This window comes from Melozone crissalis, unplaced genomic scaffold (genome assembly GCF_028551555.1).
Source record: "Melozone crissalis strain CALT ecotype California unplaced genomic scaffold, PUWL_Pcris_2 ptg000016l_1, whole genome shotgun sequence".
NCBI classification, from domain to species: domain Eukaryota; kingdom Metazoa; phylum Chordata; class Aves; order Passeriformes; family Passerellidae; genus Melozone; species Melozone crissalis.
In genome coordinates this window covers 26584330-26611871 of record NW_026535794.1, presented here as the reverse complement: position 1 = coordinate 26611871, position 27542 = coordinate 26584330, and the positions used below count along the sequence as shown (strand labels likewise).

The following is a 27542-nucleotide window of genomic DNA, read 5'->3' as shown; positions in this document are numbered from 1 at the left end:
TAGGATACCTAATGCTATTCAAGTTTCTGAAGTTACTAATTCCCAGATACATATAAATGGGGGACAGAATAACAGCAAATAAGGAAACCTTAAGAAAATAATATATACAAATCGGGAAATGTAATTTCTATTGCTTCAACTGAAAAACAGGACACTACTACTGGGCTTCCAAAATCTTTGAATTTCTAGTTTCTAGTTTACTCTCTCTTTATGGTTTCCATTTTCTTATTTGAAATTCAATCTTATCACTTAAGGAATATAATAAGCCACACACATTTTTAGGATTATTTTATATAGACAGCACAGAACACCTGAGAATATATCAATTTAAGTGACAAGGATAGCATATCCCATAGTATGCTATAGTATACTATATGGTATAGTATACACATATAGTATATGTGGTACACTGGATGGTGAGTCTCACTGAGTCAACATGGGATTCTGATCTTTATTTGTCTTTTAAAAAATTAAATGCAGCTAGAGCAAAGTGCCACACAAAGCTCAGATGCAAAAAGGAGCTTACAAGATGAGGGCTAAAAATAATCGCTGCCTCAGTCTTTCAAAAGCTCTGGGTTTGTGTGATTGAGGGCTTGGAAAGTCATTTCTCTACCATAAAAAGTGATGTTTTCAACCGTGAAATGATCAGCAGGGCTGATCAGAGGGCTGTACTTCATCTTTACTTGCATCTTATGGCAATTTTAATGATGTCACCCAAAAATGTCAGTTTGTGAGAGGATGGGGTGTTCCATGGAAAGAACAGAAAGCAGAAATGAACTTTTTAAGGTCAGGGAACCAGCTGCTTAGTTAATTTAAGCAACTTAGAGTACTTTGATGCTCAAATGGGGAAAAATTGTTAGTAGCAGAAAGTATGAAGAACCATGTTTCAAGGTGCTTCATGCATCCAGTCAGCTTTGTCAAAGAACTAAGCCTGTGAAAAGTAGAAAGTACACCTTATTTCAAATATCATTTACAATAACTGTTTTAGTTACATCTATGTATTTCTGCTACCCTAAAAATATATCCATGGGAGATAAGAGAGGTGCTAGAACAACCAGATGGCACTTGCTTATATTTATAACATTTACATCTGGTGATAAACTACATGAAACATGAGAAAAGATTAAGAAATGCCTTCCTTCAGTGAGGAATAAAGCTTTAAAACTAATTTTTTGAGGTTATACAGTTATCTCAGCTAATGGTTTGAGACATTTAGATGGACAAAGCCAAAAGTTGTCTGTAATTTGCAGGACATAGTCCCAAAGTATATGAGAAATGAGCTAGCATAAGTCCTGATTTTTGGTAAGTTCACATACATACATAAATAATGGCATAAAAATAGTTCCATAATTACAAAAGTACAGCGTTTGGCAGAATCGGGGTTTATTCAGGTTTATTTTCCCTCTTCCTTACCGTGGAGCAACTAAGAAAAGTAACACTTGCAAACTTACCAAAAAAAAAACCCATCTATTTGTCATGGTTCTGCTCCTGCAATGGCTAAAGTAGTTCCTTACATCCTGTGAAATTTTCTTTTTACACCTTCCTCTAAAAGATTTGCACATGTAAATACTACTAAAAGACACAACAGATTCTTCATGTTCACTGAGAAACTAAAAGCTATCAAATCCCAACGCCAGACGTGGCTGAAGAGATCCCAGATCCTCATCCATTGCAGAGAAACCTTGTGTCACTTATTAGCACCACTTCCCTTTGGTAAGAACTCCACGAACATTTTTTCTCTCAAAACCAGTAACATCTCAAATTTATTTGACTAATGGGGTAATATGTCTAATGCAAGTATTTATACTTCAGCCTGTTACTCTTTCAGTCATGGGAACCCCTGTCCAGAGAATGATTAATCTCACTGGAAACTAAAATAAACCAGATAACCACACCCTAAAATGCATCTTTTTATATTTGTTCTAAAGATAGCTCTAGAATAAAAGGGCAGCTGAACAGTGTTTACAATATAACATCCAGAAGCAAATGAGATATTTTACACCAGGTTTCCTGTATTCCAAGCTTTCAGCTGTGTCATACCCTTTTCTGCAAGATGAAGGACCCCATTAAGAGATTTGTCTCACATGAAAATATTTTCTTGCTGTTACTTTAACACAAAACCTATCCTGTTAGGGTTTCTGTAGTTCTGGGAAACAAGCCTGTATTTCCTGTCATAAAAACATTCTTGTTTGTCAACACACTCTCTGTGCTACATATACCATGCTTGGGGGTATGACCTGCTGTTAGTGGTCACACTAATGCCAAGCAGGGAAACTAAATAAGCTGCCAAACAATACCTGAAATTCCTCACATTATACAGTGTTAAATCATCCCAGTGGATTTCTTCAGAGCTCAGGGATAGCATGCCTAGCTCTCCACCCATTAGGATCCCAAATCTTCTTCACAGTCACTGTCTCACAGCACAGTCCCTGTTGTTGAAAACATCTTCACTTTTAGATCTGTGATTTCCAGTGAAATAGATCAGCTCTGCCTCACAGAAACATGGAGACACTGACATGAGTGCTTGGGATCTCTGTAAGGTTCAGAAAATGAAGCCTCACAACCACTCTTCTCCTCTCTTCATTTTCCACAGCTTCCTCCTGTCCACTCTTCCTCAACCCTTTTTGGGGCCCTATCAACCCAACCTCTTCTCCGTTCCTGCTTTCACGCCCTGCGGTGTGCTTGCACCTCTGCTCTCTCACACCGGTAAGTTAACACTGCCCCACTTAAGTGGGATCATTTTTCACACGGTACCGCTGCTCTCCGTTTCTCCTTTTACTTCATTTTCAAATGCCACCTGTGAACTCTTCTCCTCATTTCAAGCTCTGAAATCAGCTTCAAATCCACCTCCTTTACTCAAAAAGCTCTCACACAACCCCAATGACCCAATTCCGACATGAGCTCAAAACCACCGCTCTCCTGACCCCCTCCCCGTCACTGCCACCTGCCTGCTACGTTAAAGGGCCTTTTCCTCCAAGTTTCCACTCCTCGATGGCAGCTATTTATGACAACCGAAACATTTTAGTATTTCCTTGCTGCTCCTCGCGGGACACCTGCGGTCCCCAGCAGGCTGGGGCGGAGGCACGGGGCTTAGGGCTTTGTCGAGGCGGTGATCAGGACCCCAACCCGAGTGACTCTCCCGCCGCTTCCCTCACAGCGCGGCAGGAAAAGCAGGAGGAAACGCCTCCCTGCCCTGGCCACTACCGGGCAGCGGCCGGCCCGAGCTCCGCGGACCTGGCGGCCGCGCCCTCCCGGCTCGGGGGCCGGGCTGGGCCGGGCCGGGCGGCGGCTCCGCCCCGCTGCGGGGGCGCCCGCGCCGGCACAGGCGGCTCCGGTGGCCGCGCTGACGCCGGCGGCGCTGGAACACCTGGCGGGGCGGCGGCGCCTGCGGCTCGGCCCTTCCCTCCCCTTCCCTCCGCAAGGTGAGTGCGGGAAGGGGGGGCTCGCCGGTCTCCGCGCTGGGGCCGGGCGGGGAGAGCCGCTGCCGCGGGTACCAGCACGGGGTGGGCGCCGCCTTCCCCGCGGGCAGCCCGCTCGGGGCGAGGGAGGCGGCGCGGCCGCCGGGCCTGCGGAGCTGGTGCCCGTCAGCGCGGTATCCACGGGCGGACCTGTTCAGAACGACATTTCCGAGGCTCAAGATGGCATCTGTTCCTTCTTTTGCCTTGTGTTCCCCCTCCTGCCGTGCGGTTGTCTCGCCATGATTATTGCATGTATCCGTTTGTGCCTCCCGTACATCCTCGCTGGCGCTGCGCCCGCTGGAAGCGGGGAGGGAAACGGCCGGCTCTCCGCGGCGGTTTCCGGCTCGGCTGCCGGCTCAGCGCAGGTTGCCCGGCTGCGCTCCGAACCCTCCCGGGATCGGCCGGGTGGAGAGGGGCGGCAGGGCATCCTCTGATCAGGTAATGTCAGACATCGAACCAGCACCGAGGCAGTGACAGCTGGGGAAATGGCACTTCAAGAATCCCACGTTTACGGCTTAAAGCTTAGAATTTGTGAAAGGTTCATCCTGGTAATCAGGTGTATTTTGCGTCCATCCACCTGACTCATGAAAGCTGCTATAGTCTTTTAGAAGAAAATAGAAAAATCGGATATTACTTGAAACATCAGGTCGGTTTTTAGTAGCAGAAAGGGATGAAGGGCAGTGTGTGATTTGTCAATATCATATGCATTTGTTCAGTGCCATATGTAAATAAGTCTTCTGTTTCACACGGTTTTGTGTAAAGCTGTTAGTCTCAAGGATCTGTGTGACCCCTCCTAAAGCAGTAATGCAGGCTTGACTTAGTTCAGGGGTGTAAATGTGAAATTGACTCTGGTAATCTCACGGTTACATCCTTTAACCCCCTACCACCAAGTTACATTGTGGTAGTAGTTTGGAAACTCGGCATTGGAGTTGTTCTTCTGTTTGGTTGTTTGTGATATTTTCTCCCTGCCTACAAGCCTTGCTTTAAACCAAGATGACCTATTATTTCCATTAAACGCCTGTTTGTTTGCTTTTGTTCTCCCCATGTTTAATTGTGTTATCCTCTTTCTTTCAGTTTCTGGATAGATTTTATTTCATTTCGGTCTCAGAAAGCAGCTGTGGCCCTTGTTTCAGACTTCTTGGAAATAAGCTGTTCTTGTGTTCTGCTCTTGTAAGGACAAAACTGTTTGATCACTTTTCCAAACTGTTGGACAGAGAAAACAGTGGGCTAGATTTTGGCATCTGCAGTGCAGGTGGCATTTGGTTATGGTCTTTTAGCCGATTTTTTTATAATCCACTCTTGATTTTTTGATAATCCACTCTTTCCACTTTGTCTATGTAGCGTTCTCAAATGGGGAGTGGAAGAACCCCTTGACAGTGCTGTCTGGCACAGTTGTAGAAGTTGCAGTTCTTACTGGTACTTAGCATGACAACCAGCAACATCTTGTTTAGACTTTATCAGGTTTTTTTTTTAACTGCTGTTTGAACAGCCTGTTGGCTTAAACTTAGTAATTTAATAGTTTAAGATTAATGTTAATATCTCTGAAGGAGGAATTTAGTGTCAAGCCACAGAGATCTTTAGAGTAGTGAACTGCCATAACTGGTATAACCAGTCACATTTTGCACATGACACTCTACTGGAAGATAGTGTGGTGGCTAAATAGTGCCAAACCTCAGTCTACATGAGTTTTTCAAGTTTCTTCACTGTCAGAATGTCATGCCTGAAACATTGTTGTTTCCAGAAAGGTTCCAGCTCTTTACTCAAGAATCTAGATGCTGGTCAGTAGAATTTGCTTTAGTTGAGAAAAAAAAATAAATGCATTTTAGATAATGGTGCTTTCTTCTATTGTGTTTGTTGGAGTTGAGATTCAAATATAAACTGCAGGTTCAAGAAGACAAGTTATGAGTTTATGGAAGGGGGAGGTTTCATTAACATTTTTCTTTTAGAAGTTTATATTAGTGGGGGGTGAAGGGGATCACATAGTGCAAAGTAAAATTCCTGTTGAACCCTACTACAGAGTTGGGGGGTTTTTTCCTGGCTTAGTAGAGTTTCAAGCCCAACAATCTTGCTCGTTTCTCTCTGTTATCCATACTTTACACAGTTGTTAAATTGTTCTGATGATTTCTCACATCATCTTTTCTTGAAGAAATTAATAATAACAGCTATTTTCGGGCTTCAAGTAGTGTTGAAAGCTGTTGGTACAAGTTGGCAGAAAAAAATGTGCTAATATCTCAAATAAACAAGAAGACAAAAAATGCTCTCAAAGACTTTTTAATACTTTTCAAAATCACCTCCAAGAGTATTGCTCTGTACTTTATTCTTCAAGATGTTTTGCTGCTTCTCAGCCATAAAATCACTCTGGAGACAAAATTATGCCACGATGCAGAAACATTACAAATACAAAATCCCAGAGAGTGAAGTTTGTTAGAACCAAACAGTCAAGAACAAGAAATTTGACCTTTTAAGTGTTGTTAGTAATAGCAGTCTCACAGTATTTTTTCCTGTGGCTATTGTTAGCCACAGCAAACTGAGGGGCATTTTGACCGGTTATGCAATTGTTTGCGTCAACTTTGAGAACTGTCTGTGCCAAGGCACTGAAACAGTACTTGGGTACGTCTTGCAAGTAGCTTCATAGGGATCACCACTGCCCTAGGAGCAGTCAGCTGGTGTGCCAGGATATTACTGAGAGCAGTAATACAAAAGTTGAGTGGACTCTGTGTCTGCTGAGAATATGTAGCCTGCACTGGTGGTGTTTACTCAAAGGGCGGTGCGAGGAGATCGCCCTGCATTGTTCTGGCTGTGCATGGTGAGGCTGTTTTGTTAATCGAATCTCTTATCCACAGATGTGGAATAATCTCTAAGGGAATCTGGAGAAAATTATTTTCTTGTGTTCCCTCCTCCAGCATTGTTTCCCCTTGGGTATAAATGGCATTGCCTTCTGGCTTCTGAATGGATGAAAAGGCAGGAGGGAGGCAGAAATGTGAGAAGGTTGACTGTGCCAGCAAATAGAGTATCTAAATAAGAGAGCCATTAGTTTGAAGTTCTAAAGCCTTATATGTTTGTATGTAATATACTGTACATGCAAGAGTTTCATGGGTTTGGGTTTTTTGGTCCATTCACTACTTTTCTCGTAGTTTCGCAAGAGGAAAGTTTCCCAGTAGTAAGACTCTACGCTGACTGCTAGAGCTAGAGTGCATCAGAAGAGCAATTTGTCTCTTATAGTCTATGTACACTGCATGTTCCATATGATATTTTGCTTAATAATATTCAGCTATTAAGTTTACATGTAGCAGTTCTTAAATGCAGAGAACAAATGTGTGTTACGAAACAATTTGATAGTCATTTTAAAGAAACAAAGCAAGTCTGCGTTTAGAAAAAGAATAAATACTGCATAGTAAATATCCCCAGTTTTGCTCATTTGCAGTGAGCTTAGACCTGCCATTCAATGACTTATACTCAAGTTATTCTTCCATAAAATGCATGTAGTACTTACAAATCTCACTGTCTCCACAAATGCAATGGAACACTTTACTAGTGAAGTAAAAGATGTTATCTGAGGGGAAACTGATACTATGTGTTGTACCTATGTTATTCCACAATAAGCAGATGAAAAACCAGTATAATCTGAAAAAGGAATTTAAAATTTAATTTTTGTGTGATTAAATATCTCTGTGCAAATGATAAAGTTCTATGTGCAAATGAACTTATCTAGAAAGTGCTGTTGTTTGCTCATCAATCTTGCAGTCAACCAGCATTTATTTGAAATATTTTGTTCTGAGACTACACGTACTGTACGTGTACATCTTGTGACTTCATGTGCCATTCTTATCAGTGTTTTTGAGAATCCACTGGGTTTAGGAATTTTTTGTTCTCAACTGTTTAAAAAAAAAAAACAAGAAAACCCCCAACCCAGTTCCAAGTATAATTTCAGTGCATTTATGCTCTAGAAAGAAGATCACTTTATGCCTGTAAGTTTGACTTGATAGTTTATGGAATTATATGACAGATATATAGTACCAAAATAGACACAAAATTATTTTTTTAGAGAGGAATACTAACTCTTGAGTTGGTCCTTGCACTTTGTGGGGGCAAAAATAAGTTTTAACAAACATGTTGACAAATTCCTGCTTTTTCAGGTTGGCTAAAAATTACTTGTAATCATTCAAGTACTGAAAACCAGAGTGGTTCAGATGGATTGATACTCTTTAGTTCTTGGTATAAGGGAGCAATAAACAAACTGTAAATATGTAGTTTGTCTGCCAAGTGTACACATCAGAGTTGGGAATAGAAAAATAAAGAATAAATGACAGCATAAGAAACATGGCCCCAGATATCATCCTTTCTTTAGACTACACCGGAAACTTAAGTAGAATAATTAATTCACACATTAATTGTATGTTGTGAAATTAGAAGTGCAACAATTGTGTTTTGGAAGAAAATGACTCTTGTCAGTACTCTCTGCAATAGATGTGACCATGCATGCCCTACACAGAGTATTAGAGTCAGTGTAAAATTGAGTGAAAGACAGATGTCAGTAGTACTGCTGCTCATTTGGTTGGATGTACTTTGTGAAGGTAGGTGCCTAGGTAGTGCTACAAAATGACGGAAAGAAGACCCAAAACATTCAGATTTCTTCATGCCTTGTACATGGTTTCTTACAGTGCAAGTCTTTAATCACACAATCTTAGTCATTTAAGATACCTGCTGGTATTACTGTGGTTTGTTCTCCACTCAGTTTACTAGCTTGAAAAACAAAGGTGTGTTGTGTTGGGTCAAACTACCTCCTTGGAGAACAAACTCCAATTTCTCTGACACTTCTGTTGTTTTAAGCATGTGCTTGGGATTTTTCTGTATGTCAGATTTGGCAGGGGTAGCAGGCTCAGTAGAGTAGGTTAATTCTTTGGGGGGTTTTAAATTATTTGAAGGATTAAGACAAATGAATAAACGAAATTTAATAAATGTGTAGTTTTCTGGGATGTCTCATAGGCTTTGGTAGATATGAGAAGGAAATGACAGTAACTGTGGCAGAAATGTTAGTTCCAGAAGTGTTTGTAGTGAAAGAGAAAATTGGTTCCAGGGAACTTAATGGGATATGGCCATGTCCCAAGGATGGTGTTACTCAGTATGCTGCTGACTTCTTTTTTTTTTAACAGTAATTCAGCAGACCACCATGAAATACTAGCTCTAAAAGAAGGGGAATAGAGCAGTGCTCTCACAGCAGGATTTATCTTTGTAGTTCAGCTGCCTAATGCAAAAAGCATAATTTCTGTGTGCACAGAGTGCAGTGGTGGGGCTTTGGTTGAGGTGCTCAGTGTAGTTCTTTGCAGGTTGTATTCACTATCTGTGCAGGGACTTAGCTTGTATGGTAATTTAGGCACTAAAATTAGGTAATTGCAGTCAAACAGGATTTTTTCCCCCCTCAGCACCTCGCAGGTGTATGAATATAGCAGGAGCCTTCACTGTATAACAGATGCTATTTTTATCCTGTGCTTCTTTTAAGGATGTATGAAATTCTTTCTAGGTGTCAATCCCTGAAATAGATTGAAAGAGTCATTCTGTTGATACTGCAATCTTGTATTTCTTCTCCTGAGAACTTGTGGGTAATCTCCAAGATAGACACTTTCAAGGATAAGTAGCAAAGCTGTGAATCAGTCTGAGACAAAGGATTAGACAAAAAGTTGTAATGGTTTGAAGGAACTGCTAATGCAGCACTTACAGACCAATTTGCAAACTTTTTGAATAAATAAACAAGTACATCAGTGAGTAGTCTAACAGAACAAAAAGACTCCTGGATTTAAAGCTAAGCATGGATGATTCTGCAGGATTAGAGCATCGATATTGAGACTTAAGAGCTTTAGAGGAAAGATTAAATCTTGTCGTTTGTCATAGATATACCTTGACCTCTAGATTCATTTTAGCTGAATTAGAGTGGTAGCTGTTCTTGTATTTAAGAGTAGGAATGTTTCTATGTCTTCTGTGTAATCTTGATGCTGAAAGACCCAGACTTCAGTTTTCACTCTGTTCCTGCATTGACAATGTGGATAGTTTGGATCTGCAGGCTATTATATTCCCTTTTGCTTGGGAAAGGCAAAGCGAAGCACTATTTGTAGCTCCTGGTCTCTGTGTTTGTAGACACACCAGAGAAGATAAAACTGTACCCTGTCTAGTCTTCATCTTGCAGTGCGACTGCATCTTGTTTTGCAGACCCATTTACTTGGTTCAGCTTGATCCCAGCTTCCAGGGAGCAGAGTGGAGCAGATAGGTTGTCAGCCAAGAGCTGTTGGAGGCACAGATGGTGTTGATTCCCTCACCTAGGCACATTTTCTTCCCTTCAAAGTATTTTACATAAATGAAACTATCAGTCTTAATTTTTATATATGGAATTCCTTCTTTTTTGTTGTTGTTACTTAGCACCACTGTACTATTACTGTATTAAAAGTTTCTTGGAAGATTATTCATTTTAATAAAACTGTTGACGTAAGTCAACAGCAATACATGATTCTGCCATATTTGAAAGTTATAAGTTGGAAGGACTTTAGGATGTGGAGAATCTGTTAGGATTTGAGGAGCCACAGAACATATTCTCTGCTTTGAAAGAGCAGTAGACTCAGAAGACAGTTCTGTCAGTGAAAGCGCAGACTCTTCTATGTGTTTTGATGAACATATTTCCTTCACGTAAGGGTTGCTGAATTTTGCTATGTTGTTTGTTCAGTTCCCTTTCCTTGTTTCTGGATGTATCTCAAAAGAATGTGTTGTTCAATCTACTGCCTTCCTACATAGCTGCTAGGTCATCTTCGGTTGTTAGATTTACTCTGTACATCAGGATTTATAATGTTTTTGCAAGGATTTCAGCTCCTCTCTTTGTTCTGAGAAGCTATGATTAGATCAACAGTTTGTTTTACATACAGTCTTCAGACTTGAAAAGATTCCTGTTTGATGCCTCTGCATGCTGATATTTTTCTATGTAATCAGTTGTCTGAGCTAAGAGCACAGTGAGAGCTAGGTAACCAATGCTCAGGCAAGAAGAGATACTTGAATTAAGGGTGTTTTGTTTGTTGAGCTGGGTTTTAAACTGATTTCCTCATAACCTAGGAGAGTATTAAGATTTGAACTTTACCATGCCATGTGACACTTCTTACTTTTAGGCTCACTGAAAAAGAGAAGTAATGTGAGTGACACTGATATACAGACTTGTTTATTATCAATGTAGCTGTTGGAGAGAAGGCACTCATACCATCTTTTTCTTATACAAGTAGAATCTAAAGATTATTCATAAAGCTGTTTAGCTCTTGGGAAACTAGACAACTTATGCTGCAGCAAAACGTACTAAATCTAAAAAAGAGAAGCAAGCTTGTACTAATGTGGTACAGAGCATGAGCTGGAAGGTAATCCTAGCATATACTGCAGTTCAAATCACACAAAACACCATGAAAGCATTTTCCCATTTGCACAGAAAAAATTACATATGTATTCAAGTGGTCTTGGAGAATATAGAGAATCAGAAGATTCTTCATAGGAATAGAAATGCCACTTGCTAATGATGAGTGTCCTCCATCAACTTTTGTTTCAGTGACAGCTAAAAAATTCCTTAGTAGGATGATGAGTATGGCAGAAATAGCATGAAGTTCTGCGTGCATTCCAGCTGTTATGGCTTCCTGTGGAAATAATTTGCATGCAAATAGTCTACCACCTGGAGAAACTCTGCCATAGTTGGCTGTTTGCAGGACCATCTTGGTTTTGGCATTTCTTGTCGTCTGTGGCAGAGCACTGCCTGAACTGAACTGTATTCCACCTGAAGCCAGGCAGAGTCTAGAAACAGTTCTGATGTGTTTCAGTGTCCAGGCTGTGCCTGTCTTGTCTGGCATCATTCTGCAAAGAGGATGGTTTGTGGAAAGTGATGCTGGGGCTTCTTGGTGCCTCAGAAACACATGCTAAGGATTTTCAAGGTTTTGGCAGGGCTTGGGGGCCCACCAGTTCTGTTTGGGAATGAATCTTTCAGCTCTGTCTCTCCTTGTGCTCCAAGCAGACTTGTTATGAGTGGAACCAGCTCAGGTTTAATGCTTAAACTCGGGTAGCATTAGTCTCTCTCAAAACACTGAGAAGCACTTTGAATATTACTCTAACCATGAATGGACTTCTTCAGGAAGCCTTAGATCCATCACTGTGCAGTATTAAACATGGGTTTGTGTACAGTTGTCTGTAATGTGGCACTGCTTTCTCTGGTGTGAATAAAGCAGGTGTGCTTGCTTCTGGCACCCACCCTCTCATCTAGAGTATCCCTCCCTTTTGTTTGTCAAGGTAAAATCTGTTGTGGAGATCACAAATGTTATATAACTCTTTATTGTCAAATATCATGGAAACTTCCCAATACAAATGCTTTCCCATAGGGAGGTGATTTTTTTTTTTAATTTTGTTAATCATTGTCAGGATAATACTGTTTATTGAAACTTTTATCTTTGTTTGTTTGTTTTAATACACTGAGAAGAAAAACAAGCAAAAAAAGTCCATTACATCAACTCCTTGTGGCAACTAAAGCTTATTTTTGTATCTAAAACTGTATGATAACATGGGTTAATTTTAAATTTGACTGCAATTTTTGGAGAGAGTATTGGTAGATTCAAGTTAGTGTCATGTGTGTCTATTGTAGTCAATTTTGGCCAAGACCAACTGGCTTGTTACTTCTGTTTGGGACATTTGTCTTGTTCTTCGAAGGCATAAGCGTTCAAAACTTGAAGTAATGAGAGGTTATGTGCTCATTCTTGGTCTCTCTCTGCAGCCTCAAAACCAGCATTTTGTGGCTGTAGCGATTCTTCTTTACATGACTGTTAAATGTTCCTTTTAATTCTTGGATACTTCCCTGGGCTATTTCCAGTCCCCTCTTATTAGCATCTCTCACTTTTTGAGACTAGACTTAGATTTCAATATTTCTTTTTAAAAATGTCACTGCTTTCAGCTATGCTTTTAATAGTGTCCTTTGTTGGAGCTGAACCAGTATCTTAACCCTTTTTGGTTCCTGGACTTGGAACAGACAATAACATCACATGAAGTAAGAGATTATATAAATAAATTGGGGCCCTGTTAAATTACTGCAGAGACAATTTACTGCACTTATTTTAGCAACTGCATTTCTGTTTTTTCAATGCTAGTACTTACCAAGCTGTCTTTGCAAACTGAATTCTCATTTAGGATCAAAATTCAGCTCCATACTGGAAATACAATGGGCACAGGGCTGCTGCTTGTTGCTACTGCTTAATTACAGCAATGTCCCTGGCATGCTTTTTTTATCTATACCATCTAGAACTCTCTGGGACCTTTTTCCCTCCTGGCCTGTTTTGGATGATAATCACATGCCAGGACCCATTTCCAGTAGGCAGTATAGGTAAGGCTCCATTTCTGTTTCATTCCACCCTGATTGGCCATAGGACTCCATCCCAGCAGGTCTTGTAGCCCCAAATGCCATCCCATCACACAGCAGAACAGAGAACACATGCCCTCATTTTCATACCATGAAAATATTGTCCAGTTTGAATGTAGAAACTCCCACAAGGAATATCTTCAGGGCCTAAGGGTGCTCTGTAGGACCTGGAAGAGTATACCTAGGAAGATGTCAGAGTCAGAAGGTGAGGTCAGGTGTTTAGGAAGAGAGAGCACGAGCTGTGCTTGCAAATAACAACTGTTTCACCATGACCCTATTTATTTTTTGTAGGGACAGTGGTTTCCAGAAGAAGCAGGTGGATGTGTACAGTGAATAAGGTCAGTGCCTTGCACCTTTTCCCCATGCTGGTTGCTTATACTTTGTTCCAAGTAATGTACATGTTAGTCCACCTGGACAGGCTGTTCTTTGCTTCCTGTCAAACCAAGGTGTGCTGCTGAATAACTGAGTCATGGACAAGCTTGTGTATACAAGCTAAATCCTGTGGTCTTATCTCACACACACACCCCCACAGTTGACTTAAAGGAGGACCAGTGTGAAAACAGTGAAGTCAAGAATATAAAGGCATTAGAAAATTAGTTAGTAGTGTCTGTGCCTATGGCTCTAGAAAGAACAGCACAGCAGTCCATTCTGTATCTTGTCTGACTCAATGGTTCTGTAACACAACAATCTGAAAAGATTCTTTCTTCCTCCTTTTTTAGCTGTTGACCCTTACATTTGAACTCTGGTCTGAAGACGGAGTTACTAATTTTCTTGTGGTCTCCTGCAGTGCTTAAGAACATTTCACAAAAATTCCAATTCAGGTGAAATTCCTGCTCTGATATAATCTTGCAGTATCTCCTGGATCTTTGCCAGCAAGTTTCACATGTACTGACAGCAGAGAGGTTAGGCTCAGAAATCTGAGATTTGGCTCCATTCAGCTCCAAATGGAAGTGCATGTGCTTTATGCTTGCAGGAAGCATCCAGGTTGTTTGCATTGCCTTGTTTGGGTTCCTGCAATCTGTTCCAGTCCCTTTGCCTCTCCAGTGCTAACCACACTGTCTGAATGCAGTATTGTGCTAGTTTCCAACATGCTGACTCCCCTTTGTAGCCCCCTTTCTTTCTTACTTGGATTAGAGCCAAGTTCAGTTTCAGCACTGTTACCTCCCTAGCTCCTGTTTCCATTCCTGTTTTCTCAGTCAGTCAGCTTCATACCTTAGTGGAGCCTGTTGGTGTGTTCATTCTGTGCCTCTCCTTGCTGAAGTCCATTCCCCAGCAGCACCACCCATCTCACTGGCTTCATTTTGGTCTCATCCAGATCCTGCTGCAGTGCCTCCCTTCCCATGTTAGCCATGTGCCAGTCCTCTTTGAAAGCAGCAGAGGAGAAACCTGGTGCTTGTTGTTTATGAGTATCTGGCTTGGCTGTTAAATTTGGCCTGGAAGGAGCATGCTCAGGTACTGGTGGGAAATTATGTGCATGCCATCTGGCCAGCTCAAAGTGTAGTGGGAAATTTGAGTATCCAAGCTGGAGATGGTAACTTTAAAAAAATCTAAAGTTCTAATGCCTACAGATCATATTCTATCCTCAGGATCTGCGGTGTCCCTCATAGAAAAACCATCTGGTCGTTAAATTTCACATCTCTGACTCAAGACATGATGTAACTAGTGTTTTAGAAAAATAGATCAGTGGGATATAGGCAGAAAAAAAAAAGTTAAAAAGTAATTGAATTTTGTTGTGGCTAAAAATTGTAGGAAAAAAACTTGACTGAGGGTGATGCCTAGCATGAACAATTTTGGCATGCCTCATAAAAAGTCACTGAATTTATGCCTGGTAAATATGCTTTTGCTTGAAAAACTTGCTAACATAGAAGGATTGGCAGCACTTAAATCCATTTGTAATGGGTTTTCCGGAGAATTGTGGTACACAAGGAAGGCATTTGGCTCACAGATTGAAGAGTTTTCTTTTGTAATATGGTAAACAAGATGCTGCAGCATATTAATTTTCTGAGGGAAAAGATATAGGATTTCTAGTGTTTTATCTAAGAATTACAGATACTTGTATTAACTGATCATTTCTTATTTAGGTGTCTGAAGAAGACAAGAATCATGGAAGGTCATAAATAGTAAGCATCTTGATAATTTTTTATTCTAAAGAGCTAATAGTGTTTGTATGTTGATTTGTTCAGTTTGTTCATCAGTCTCATAATTCAGGAATCTGTATTAATCCCAGCGCTTTTTCTAATCTTTTTGTGACCTTATATTAGTAGCTGGTTAACATCAGATGAGTTATGGTGTTTTCTTCACTTGACTACTGAAATGAGATCTCAGTTATTTTCACTGAGATCTCATTAGCAGAAACACAGTTAGCCAGGCAGCTAAGGCCTTTATAATACCTTGTGAGAAGTTTGATGGGTATTTTTAATTATTATTAAAGTAATGCTATTTTTATTAAACTCTCACATTATTTTTCTCATAATACAGGAGGTTTTTTTATTCATTAAAGGTAGTAATTTTGGTATTTTAAAGGTGCAGCCTGTATCAGATCAATATAATATTCACCCAACTTGATAGGTTGTCTGTTGTCAGTGTGTGTGATGGCTTGTTTATACAGAGTTCCAAATAAAATGTGGTATGTTTTGTACATGTTTTTTATTTTTTGCTGTAGCATCAAAATACCTTTATTTTAATTTTAATTAATAAATTAAACTCTTGGAACTAATATTAGTATAAAATTAAATGGATAAATATCTTTGCTTTTCAAGTTTGGTGAAGAAGCCATGAAGTGCTCTGTATAAGTGGTTTTTAAAATGATATCTCTGCTCACTTCCATTAATTTCTTACCATCTCTTTGGTAATTAAGGTGCTGTCACCTAACTCACTGATTAAAAGTAACTAAAGGAAGTAATGTAACCCTGTGAAAAAAATTTCCTTTTCAGGTTAAACTGTGTCACTAGTGACTGTGTAGGTTAGATGTGGTTCCCTTTTGGGGAGTGTGTACCAATGGCTTGTTTTTTCAGAATGGCTGTATTGCTTCACAGCAAATGTATAGATATAGATATATCTGTGTGTATATATATATATATATATACACATATGATACATATAATCAGAGGGTCATAGGATGATTGAGTGACCTGGGTTGGAAGGGACCTCAGAGATGATCTGGTTCTAACCCCCCTGCCATGGGCAGGGACACATGTCTCCATACACGACTTGATGTGTATGTTGGGTCTGAAGACCTCTTGGGGTAGCATCTCTGAGCAATCTGTGTGTTGTGAACAGAACTAGGGGTCAGAACTAGGGGTCAATATCTCACTAATGAACTCTGGTTTAACACTCCAGGTGCAAGGTGTCTTCTCAAAATAAACTCAACCTATTTAAGTTTTGTGAAGCATCCAATTATAGCAGTGTTTAGCAACCACTTTTTAGTTCTAAAAAGCTGAAAGACTACTCCAGCTTTTTATATATGCATATAGGGAGAAATGTATGTACTTTTGCACAAATTAATAATGGGGTAACACTTCCTGAAAGACACTGAAATTTTGTGGTAAAACTATATTTTCTATTAAGCTGTCTGGGTATGGCTTAAATATTGTGGAATATGGAATTTATATATTGCACTTTTTATTAGATCTGCTGCAGGAATGCAGAATTATTTGTCAGTGAAAAATAATCCTTGAAAGAAAAAGTTGCCTGTTATACACCCACAGTTGTCATGTAGTCCATTGTATAAAGAGAGATGTGATATTATCAGTCTTTCACATAGCATGCTCAAAAGAGATGAGTGTTTTTCTGATTCTTTTTTTATTCAGTTACAAAAAAGGAGGGCAAGAAGTAGTCTAATTCCATTCATAAAATGAGCTGTGTCAAATCCCAACAGTGCTGAAATGGCATGAAAATTGCTACCTGCTTGAGCAACTCTGCTAGTTCACTTGAAACTCTTCTATTAATTATACAAAATAAAAAGTTAATTCCATGGGCTAGAAATCCTTTCCTAATGCCTTGGGGGGAATTCTTCCAGGCTGTTTATTAGGCAGTACTAAATGGTTAAGATATTAAAGTTAAAACCAGTGTATTTTTTTTCAGAGTAGGATGGGAAATACAGTAATTTAGTTGCTTTGTTATTGATGCATAATGAGGAACTGCATGTTAGAATGTATGTGTGTTGGCATGCAAGTGCAATAGTCTTAATGGAAATGTGTGTTAGAGTTGAGTGTGGAATTGAGTGTTAGAGTTATCTTTAAAGTATCCAATTGAAGTTTTAAATTTTGTTTGTTAATATTCTAGCAACTATCCAAGAGAATTTTATGATCAATATGCTCAAAGCCAAGAAAAATCTGTGGTCAATAAAATGCAACAGAAATACTGGAAAACAAAACAAACCCTTATAAAAGTTACAGGAAAAAAGGAAGATGAGCATGTTGTTGCTTCAGATGCAGATCTGGATGCAAAACTAGAGGTTTGTAATGTTTACATAATGTTTGTTCTCTATTTGTTAAATTTTCAAGTGTCCTAATTTCCACCAAGCCTTTAACATGTGTGCATGCAGGATATAATTACATACATACATTTTTATAATTTTCATGTAGTAGCTCTTCCAGATTCTGACAAAAGTATCTGTGTAAATTCAGGGAATATAGGGGAATTTAGGAACATGAAACCCTATGTCCCTTTAACTTTATTTGGAACTGAACATATCTCAGATTTATTTTCATATTTTAGGGACAGATTTTCTCCTTTGTTAGCAGGGGAGTCAGGAGATTATCCTTTGCCTATGTTAGTTTAAGGTGATTTGGTTTGGTTTTTTCCTAAAAGTATTTTATTGAGCATACAAATGACATTTTTTGTACAAGTATGAAATGCCACATATACCAGAAAAACATTCAATATGCCCAGGAGCAAGGTGCACAGTGCATTCTACTCTGAAGGTTTCAAGCAGATTAGTGGGTTCTGACGTGTCAAAAGAAGCCTCTGAAAGTCTTAAAAATAAAACCAAGAGAAGGAATCCTGCTGTGTGACAAATACTACTACTGTCGGTATCCTCAACTCCACTGAGGGGGAAAAAATAGGTTAAAGTTCTACAAAATGAAGACCTAGAATGTTTTTGAGACAAAGCAAAAAATTGAGAGTGTACTATGGAAGTGCAATAAGCCAGTTAATGTCCATGTAAGTTCTGTTTGTGTTGTTTTCTTGCATGATGGTAAATGTTTTGCTTTACTGGCTTTCTTGTAGTTTCTAAAAAAAAATATTGACTTAGGATTCTCAGTTTGTTTAGGTTTTAGCTGAAACACAGGAGGCTATAGTACAACAAATACAAGAAGAGCAATAACTTACCACTCGGTGGTTCTACTTACAGAGTCTTCACAATGGGTTATAAATCAGGAGTATTGATGTGAAACAAGCTGGAAGTATGGAACACTATTTTATAAATACATACCTGAGATTTTACTATTTCTACTGTGTTGCAGATTTATCAGGAAGGATGCTTTGTTAGTTCAAGTGGGGTTGGAGATAGGGAAACTTGTGTTCACACAAGTGGAATAAGCATGTTTTGAACAAATTCTCACTTGCAAGTCATACTCCCAGTTGAAAAGACAAGACCTGTGTAAATTTGTAGTCAGGCAGCCTTGACAGAAAGCACTAACTGTGCCAGTAGTCTATTTTACTTCTAGCTGTGTAATGCCTCATATGGTAGAGTTTAGATTTAAGTTGCAGGCTGGAGGTTTTAGATGGACAAACAGAGAGAGAAGATAATTTTTCTATTTCCTAGAAATAATCTCAAAATATAATCATGACTGACTTTTTTTTTACCTCTTCTTCCTTTGAAAGCTGCTGCTTTAGAAATTTGTTTCCAATATGCCAATAAAACTTTCAGTTTAAATCAACAACCTTCTGTGTGGGCCATACCTATGCAAGTTTGCTCCACTAGATTTCACAGTGTCTATGAAAAATTCTGTATGCATATTCCCACATCTGAGAATGACTGATGAATATTTTGATAACTCTGTACTACCGTGAGGTTTTTAGAAACAGATTTGTACATCTTCATGTCTACACAAAGATATCACCTAAATAAACCCATACCCAACACAAGTCCTTTGGTTAATGACCAACTATTGTAGACCTGTTTTCAAAGTTTTTTTCCTCTTTATTTTCCCTCTGTAAAGTTACGATTGGTCCGTCTTTAGTTTCAGTAAAAAACTTAATTGAAAGAAGAGCACAATTGATATGGGAAATACCAGAAATATTGCTCATTGTTCAAGAAGAAAAGAATGCTCCTTAATAATTTCTATGAAAAATTAAGGTATTTCTTGTATTTTATTCCTCATTGTTTCTTGCATACACTTGACAAATTTTTGTGTATTTTGTTTCAATATCAGCTGTTCCATTCTATTCAGAGAACGTGTATGGAGTTGCTGAAAGCAATTGAACTGTATCAAAAAAGGATTTGTTGTAAGTATGATCAAACACAGTAGTTAAAATGATAAGAAGGTCTGCATTATGGAATCATTGAACAAGTGAAAAGGTAAAAATGAAAGCGGGGAACTACTGGTTTCATCCTATTCAAAAGTAATGATCCTTGCAGACACCTGAATGCAAATTTGGTTATTTGTTTGAAGATTTCCCAGTTCTGATGTTTTATATATTGATATAATGCTTTGATAGCAATAATGGCTGGAGAAAGCTTTCTTTAGTTTTTTTTTCTCCATTACTTAGTTGAGAAATTCAAAAGTGTCAAGTCTAGAAATCATAACTCCTTTCTAAACAGTTTTATTGTTTTGTTTTGCTTTTTTTTAAGTGAGTATTGCTGATGAAGAGTTTTTGTCTTATTACTAGTTTTATAATCAAGTAATCTATGCTATTATGATGAATTTGATAATGCTGACTTGATTGTAAAAACCGTACAGTAATTAGTGACAGTCATTAGTGAGAGATGGGGGACCTGATTTGGAATGTTTCAACCAGCAAATTGTATTAAATGTCCTCTAAAGGTTCTCTGCAGTCCATATTATTTGATATCTGGCCTGAAGGAGAGAGTCCATCTATGAAATCAGTAAATCTTCAATTGCATTTTCTCTAGGCTTTCATTTTTTTTTATCCAAAGAAAGTCAGACAGAATGTTTCAGAATCTGGAGGTAAAATTGAAATACAGAATAGTAGTGTATCAAGTTAAAGAATTGGCAGATGAAATCTGATGGAAAGATTTGCATCAGATGCAGATGTGCATCTTCTACCAAAGAGTGCAAAGTCTGCACTGGAGTTGGCTGTTGGCATTTTGGAAAATGGCAAGAGGACTTCAGGAGATCTTCTTTTATTGTTTTACGCCATTCTCCCTGTTGTTAGTGACTGACATTGGTAGCATAGGAGATAGCCACTTTAAAAGACAAAGTGATGAGGGCATCATGAGATGTTTTTGTAAGGTTCTCTGAGGTCCATGGTCCCAGTTTAAAAGCAGTCAACAATTCAGTGTAAAATCACTTCATCTTCCTGTTTAAAAAATTATCGGTTTCTTTGAGGTAGATGTGTTTCAGGCAGTTGAAATACAGTGTTTGAATTACAGAATGTTCAAGTTGTCAAGTAATCTTGCCAAGTAATTTGAAAGTAAATGTTCTTTAAAATTAAGTACTAGACTTGTCATGTGAAATTTTATGTCGTCAAGCATGAAAAACGGTGAGCAAGAGAAAAGCAAGTGAATGAGTTTTGGTTAGTACAACTTGGAATTAGCTTCAATAAAAGTGTGCTATCAGCTGAGGCAATCCAAGTGATAAAAGAGAGCTAAAAACCAACCTACCAATCCAGACAGAACCCAAAAAACCCACACTGAAAGTTAACTGCAATCAAGATGTAATTAAACCCCTTTTGTAACATAACCAACCCAGCTTTTTCTTTTTTGTAAGAAAGAAATAGCACATTTTTCCTGTTGTCTTTTGGTGCTGATGGAATTTTGTGATTTTTGTTAAATATATCAGCAAATGTCTCAAATGAACCAGGTCTTCTGTTTACTAGATGCAGGAATTCTGTGAAATTATTTATTTTTGTTTTGCTGCTTAGACCTAAAGTGACTTAAACTGTTTGATGTTAGGCCAGTTTTTAAGCTGTTAGGGACCAATTAAATAACATATTTGACAACTCATTTATTTTTTGTTAGTTCTGTCTCAGGAAGAAAATGAATTGGGGAAATTTCTTCGATCACAGGGTTCTCAGGATAAAACAAGAGCAGGAAAAATGATGCAAGCTACAGGAAAGGCCCTCTGCTTTTCTTCTCAGCAAAGGTATATGGGTCAACATTTCTGTCTGATTTGCATAGTACTTGTAATAATGGTAGTTGATTCACCAATGTCATCATTCATTTGGCTGTTTGAAATGTGTGAGGAACCAATTGATAGGAAAATTATTGACAAAATCTGCTGTAATACTGGCAATATTAGTGACTTCTTGAATTTTGCCTGATCATGCTTTTTGTCCATAGACCTGCTATGTCTATCTTCAGATCCCCTGCCTGTGCCTGTTCAGCTCAGTGTCTCTAAGGCTGTACTGGAGCTTCTCCAGCAGTAGGGTTGTAAAGGAGATGATGTCAGATCCCTCTCCTGGTTGGTAGCAGTTCTCACTCTGCAGAGAAGTGCTGCAGCAAGCTCACTGTGGAGGTGTCTGGTTCCTGCAAGGGAGGGAATGAGTAAGGGAATACTTTTTTCTGGGGCATCGGGTCTCATACCTCAACTAGATGGAAGAGAAAGGAGGAGTCTGAATGCCATCTTCTGCTTGAACTTCAGTGTAAAGTTCCCCTGAGAGAAGATCCCAGATCCCTAGAGAGCTCATGTAGGTTGTGCAGGGGCAAGTAAAAGGCAAGGAATCCAGATGGACACACAGGAACACTAACACCTGCTGTTAACCAGAGTCCTTCATGTGTCCCTGACCCGGTGTTTGCTCTAGGAGTTTAAAAATATCATTACCTGATGTCATTGTAAGTATTGTGATGCTCTTTTTCACAGCATTAGGACTATAAAAGGATGAAAATCACCATCACTCACAAAGGAATATTCTATTCCATTATGTTTTACAGGATTTTGGAGGGCTTTCAACTACTATGATACTTTCTGGCTTTATCTTAACAGTGCAGTTGTTTGGCTCAAAATGAAACACAGCATACAGAGCACTGAGAATTTCATATGTTTATTATCTTGGGCTAGAGTTTGGTCTTTAGCACCTCCAGTAGCAGTCATGATTGGGATCATTAAGGCACTTGTAAAGCACCTTTGAGCAAAAGTGCTGATGGCTTGCTCCTTTATGAAGCATAACTGTTAATAGACAAAATCTCAATGCCTATCTACATAAACTAAACTTTCTTTTGGATATCTGGGTAAGAATTTGTGGAATGAGAAAAAACATCATGGAAAAAAAAAGTCACATTGAATTCACATATTAATATAGCTCTGACCCAGTACTTTTTTAAGGCATCTTTTCAGATAAATTCACATTTAAAACAAAACCATTTGTCTTTCTTCTTTTGAGCTATCCTCAAACTTTTGTTGAAGTTGGGACTGCTTTTATTGATGTTTCATGCTTGTAGCTAGCTCATTAGCTGGAGATCAAGACAACATATCTTGGGGTACTGGAGCCAAAATTAGAAATTCTCTTATGCCAAGGGACTTCCTGCACATTAAACCATCTCTGTGCTGGTGTGGGGCTGATTGAACCCATTCCAGTGAGGTGCTGCTGGAAACCAAGAGGGAGGCAGAAGCAGCAGGAGGAAGCAAAGCAAAAGGAATAATCCTGTCGGGTGTTGAGATCCCATTAGGAGCTGAAGTGATGGCATAGGGGGAACAATAGTGTCCCCTACTGCCTTTGCAAAGTGTAGTTGTCAGAAGAAACATTTAGATAAATGTCTGAATCTTCCAAAAGAAAAGATAATGTCCTTCAAAGAAATTGTTCCAGTTACTAAAAAAAAAAAAAAAAAACCAAAGAAAACCTCAGATAATTATCTACCTGACAGATGACTTATTTATTTACATTTATATTTGAAGACTTAAAAGACTAATGGAAGTACTTTTTGTGATGTTTAGCATGACATTCCTGATACATCTGTAATACTTTTCCAGTAATAAATTAGCTTGGGTATATTTTTATAGTTGCTAAATGAAACTTGTGAAGAGGAATGGTAATAACATACAAGTGGTCAAACTAAAATACATAGGCACAGTAGAAGAGGTTTCTTTTCCACTCACATGTGTAATTGAAAAGTTGCTATTTGAACAGAAGAGTTGCAAACAGTATTCATTCAGAATTACTCTGTTTCATGTGTACCTCCAGCCATGTGGTGGAATCATCTGAAGGTACACTGGCACTAAAGTGAACTGTGTTGGCTGTGTATGTTTTTTTTGAGTGCTAGTAAAATGTCCTTTTTTTACAAAAATTTTACAAGGAGTTGTATTAATCCTTTGTGGAACAACACGTTTAACATGTTCCTCTCTTTCCTCTCTTTGCTCCATGCCTTCCCAGGTTAGCACTCCGTGTCCCTCTCAGTAGGTTGTATCAAGAAGTGGAGACTTTCAGATACAGGGCCATCTCAGACACGTGGCTGACGGTGAACAGGATGGAGCAGTACCGGACTGAATACAGAGGAGCTCTGCTCTGGATGAAAGATGTGTCTCAGGAGCTGGATCCAGATCTTTATAAGCAGATGGAAAAGTTCAGGAAGGTATGAAGTTTCCTAGAAGGGATTGCCTAATGAATGATAATGAAGCACGATTTGATTCTTCCAAGGAGAGCATAATTAAGAAGCAATAAGGATGCCATTTATCCTAACCTCTTCTTTGTGAGCTGTAAGGAAAGGTATTTTTTTAGTAGCATATTCAACTTCAGCATACATCTTTTTAATTTAAATAATATATCTTTTTGAAGAAGGTTATCTAATTTTGAATCCTTAGCGGTGATGCCTGAATGACTAATAGAGGAAGACATGTCTGCTGTCAGAGGGGGAAGGGAATATTAATTTTTGCAACTAAAAACCAATTACAGAAATACTCTACCTAATTGGTCTGCTGCTAAATTTTGAGGGCAGTTAAAGACGAACATTTTCAAAATTCACTATTGTTGGATTTCGGGGAGGAGTTGCAAATCTGGAATCTATTTTTAGGTTCCTGATGCAGTTCAGTGTGATTCGTTGGCAACTGCTAAACCCTAAAACTGCTAAGGAGGCATTCTCCATAAATAGCCTTCATTCAGTGTCACTCAAGTTTGCTAAACTCCTCCCCTCCGAAAAGACTTGCAAAATCACAAGTCCTAGGTGGTAGGCTGCAATGTTGCTACCAGGTGAGAGTATAGAATTTATTTAGGCTGATCCTGTCCCAGTTCAGGAATGCACATGAGACATTTTCTAGTGAGGCCCTAGAGCCAAGTTTGTCAAAAGTCTGTAATGTTCACAGTTGGCTGTTTATAGATGCTGCCTATCAGGAAGACTTAGGATCTTAGGTATAACCAAGTGGCTCATGCTTTGAGTAAAGGCAGTAAAAAAATTTACAGAAATTGTGTGATAATTGAAAGCAGAGGTCTAATAACAGAAACTGTATTAAAGTGTACATGTATATATGTATGTGGCTTAGAGATAGGTAATGTATAAAAGAGAAAATCCTGTTAATTGATGGCTTAAGCAGTCTGTAACTGAAAGTGCTTGAAGATAAAAGGTATATAATTGTGGATTTTAAAAGCTTGACCAAACCATCTTAACAGGAAAGGGCTGGCATGCATCTAACTATGCTATTTTTTGTAAACCAAAGTGGTGACAATAGCAATTAAGAAAGGGATGGAACAAATAGTGCCCAGTTAGTCATCTAATCTCTATTTAATGCTTCAGTACAGGGTATTCCTGTAAGTCTTGTGGCACCAGACATATATTTTATTATGCCCTATGGGAAATGTTTGTAATGGCAAGTTCTTGCAGGTAAAATAATTGGTATGGTCTTGGCCTCAGCTGATTGCTTATGTACATTGTTTGATTTATTAGGAAAACACTTAAAAATTGAATGTTAGAATGAATAAAGCAGTACTGGTAATAGAAAACTGATTTATAGCTTTCTTGCTAAACAAGTGCAGTGGAAAGCATAAATTATATAAATGGCAAAGTAATTAAAATAACATATGGTTTGTGCAGTGAGCTCTTGTAGATAAAAACTTAGATGTGAAATTTCAGACATCTTGAGTTGCTGTGCTTCAAGGTCAGCAAAAAAAATATTTTTTTTAAGTTCTTACAAAATTTAGTAGCAAAAATGTGGAAATACTAAGTATTTTTAAATATTTCTAGATCTGAAATAAATTACATTCTGAGATAAAAAATAAAAGTAGATTCTAAAATTCTGTAGCATCACCTCAAATAGTTAAAAAAACCAAACTTGAAAGTCTTCTGAACATTTCTCTTGTCCAACTGGCTGTGGACTGAAAACCTTTCAGTTCACATTGTAATGCAGGGAACAAAAAGCTCTACGTTTTGTAGCCAACAAAGCAAAGAAATGCCCCTGGTATCCACTTTCCCACATTTCCCATCTGTGCAACAGGCATATCTAGCTAGTCTTTGAAGATTTAATACTTGCAGAAAGTAAACTTTTTGGTTTTTAATCACGGGAAAAAAAATACTGAAATAAAATCCACAGGCGTAATGTTCCTAGGTAGCCATTGCTGAGCAAGATCTAAGTTTCTTTTTAGTGCTTTACAAAAATTAATGGTGGATTCTGTAGTTCTAAATAATTAGAGGGGTTTTTATTGTCTTTTTTTTCTATTTTTGCTTGCAGATCTTAATTGTGCCATAGTGTGGCAGTGTAATGCTGAGGTTTTAGGGCTTATTTTGGATCTGTAACAATTTAAGAAGTCATGCTAGTTTTGTGTTGAGCAAGATGTTATAATTACTCATGTAAGATTTTTGGTTCTTAAATATACCATTGCCAGAGAGAAGCATTTTGAGCTGGAGCTGCATATTGAATGATACACCACCAAGTAGTTAGGGAAGCTAATCCTCTCAGAGCACTTGAAAGAAAGTTTTCTTCAGACTTCTGATTGTAAAAATCCAAACTATTACTTAAGTAAACGTTTTTGGGGGTTTTTTTATTTCTAGTAAACAGTGCTGGTTTAATGATCTTTAATGCACCTAGTACATCAGCAGTATTTATATCATTTAGTTAAAGGACTGTTTTTCAAGTATGTAGCCTTTTATAATATAATCCTTAATGTATCATTATGTATACAGATATGGTACTTGTTTTTGGAGACCAAAGCTAAATCAATCCAGATGGGGTTTTCATACCTTCCCTCAGAATAGCTCAGGCTAAAAGATCAATAGTTGAGTCAGTATTTTCAGAGCTGATAAAATCTGAGTTAAAACACTGACATTTTTGTAGCTCTCTTTCAAAACAATGAGGTACTTGAAAGAATTTTCTAATGCTGTTCTTAAGGCGTCAGCCTAAGTATGCAAGACCCAGCAACACTACCCCTTTCAAAGTGTCTCAGAGCACTGCAGAGCAGCCTTTTTACATTGTTGTTTGAAGATAGCTGTGTAATTGTAGCTACTTGAGTCAAACTAAGGAAATAGGTATTTACTTTTTCCTGCAGAGTTCTATAAATGCTATGTAACTTCTTTTTTTTTTTCCTATTAGCAGTTTTTATGAACGGTGCAGTGCTGTTCTGGTTACAGAGGTCTTCCATCCCAAGTTCAGAGTTTGAAGTGTTCCTTGAGAGCATCTAAACAGTGCTGTGATATATAGAAGAATGTTAATGAGCTAATATCCTTTTACCAAATTCTTCACACTGATCAGATTTTTAATGTTCTTAAATCTGGCCTCTTTTGACTGTACACTATAACATGAACTGTGCTGTGACGTTGAAAAATATAGACCAAATGGCCCAAGTGTGTCCTTCTTCCAGCTCCGAAAAAGTTAAGCTTTTCCATGCATTTTCTGAGCAGGAATGCAGCAGTGTGTAGGGATAAACTGGGACCAGGATACAGCCTTCCATATGCAGCCTATATGACACAGGACAGTGTGCTGTTCAATTTTACTTGGCTGTGCTATCCCATGAACAGTTCAATACTGTAGACTTTCTCATCAAACCTGTACATTTCAGTGCCATCCCTAACAAATAAAAAGTGAGAGCTGAAAAAAATTGTCATGCTGACCTTCAAGCTAGCTATGAGAAAATTACATCTGTGGCATGATAGGTTGTTTATCATGCTACATTGATAAAGCAGATTAATCCCTTCTATATTTGTTTTTTGCTTCCTTTGTTCTCATACTCCTCTGCTTCCCCTTCATTCTGAGGTTTGAACCAAAGCTGAAGTATTTTTGTAGATACCCAGTGGCTGTGCTGGGCTCCCTGAGACAGGCTGCACTGCACCTTACCACCCAGCTCTCAGTTTGCAGGCGGATGTTGAGAACTTGCAAGCTAGAAGCTGAATTGTTTGGATACATTTTATCTCCAGTTCCTTATAGTCTTTATATACTTGAAACAAAATTAATGCCCTTAAATGTAATTTTAAAGACAAATCTGTCGAGAGAAAAGTGGGAAGAAGGAAGGTTCAACAAGAAGAGCTCAAAATGACATAATGATAACTTAAACTGCTGTTGTTATAAATGTACCAATATAGGGAGTGGCTGACCTGTGCAAGCTTTCCTTGAATATATTTTATTTCT

General features: G+C 38.5%; 1 protein-coding gene across 4 annotated transcripts in view; it reads left to right on the top strand.

Annotated features, from left to right (window-relative positions):
- The first annotated feature begins 3844 nt into the window (after positions 1-3844).
- ICA1 (islet cell autoantigen 1) overlaps positions 3845-27542 on the top strand; it is a 65104-nt gene continuing 41406 nt past the window's right edge. The window contains exons 1-9 of one of the 4 annotated variants that reach the window (XM_054273326.1): positions 3846-3896; positions 13165-13211; positions 13661-13758; positions 14460-14552; positions 14955-14993; positions 17158-17329; positions 19251-19323; positions 21020-21143; positions 23368-23566. In XM_054273326.1, coding sequence (XP_054129301.1) covers positions 14977-14993; positions 17158-17329; positions 19251-19323; positions 21020-21143; positions 23368-23566 — 585 coding nt within the window. In that variant the 5' untranslated portion in view covers positions 3846-3896; positions 13165-13211; positions 13661-13758; positions 14460-14552; positions 14955-14976. Of the gene's footprint in view, positions 3897-13164; positions 13212-13660; positions 13759-14459; positions 14553-14954; positions 14994-17157; positions 17330-19250; positions 19324-21019; positions 21144-23367; positions 23567-27542 lie in introns of those variants that run through there. The other 3 variants (XM_054273329.1, XM_054273325.1, XM_054273328.1) reach the window with 3 other exon arrangements.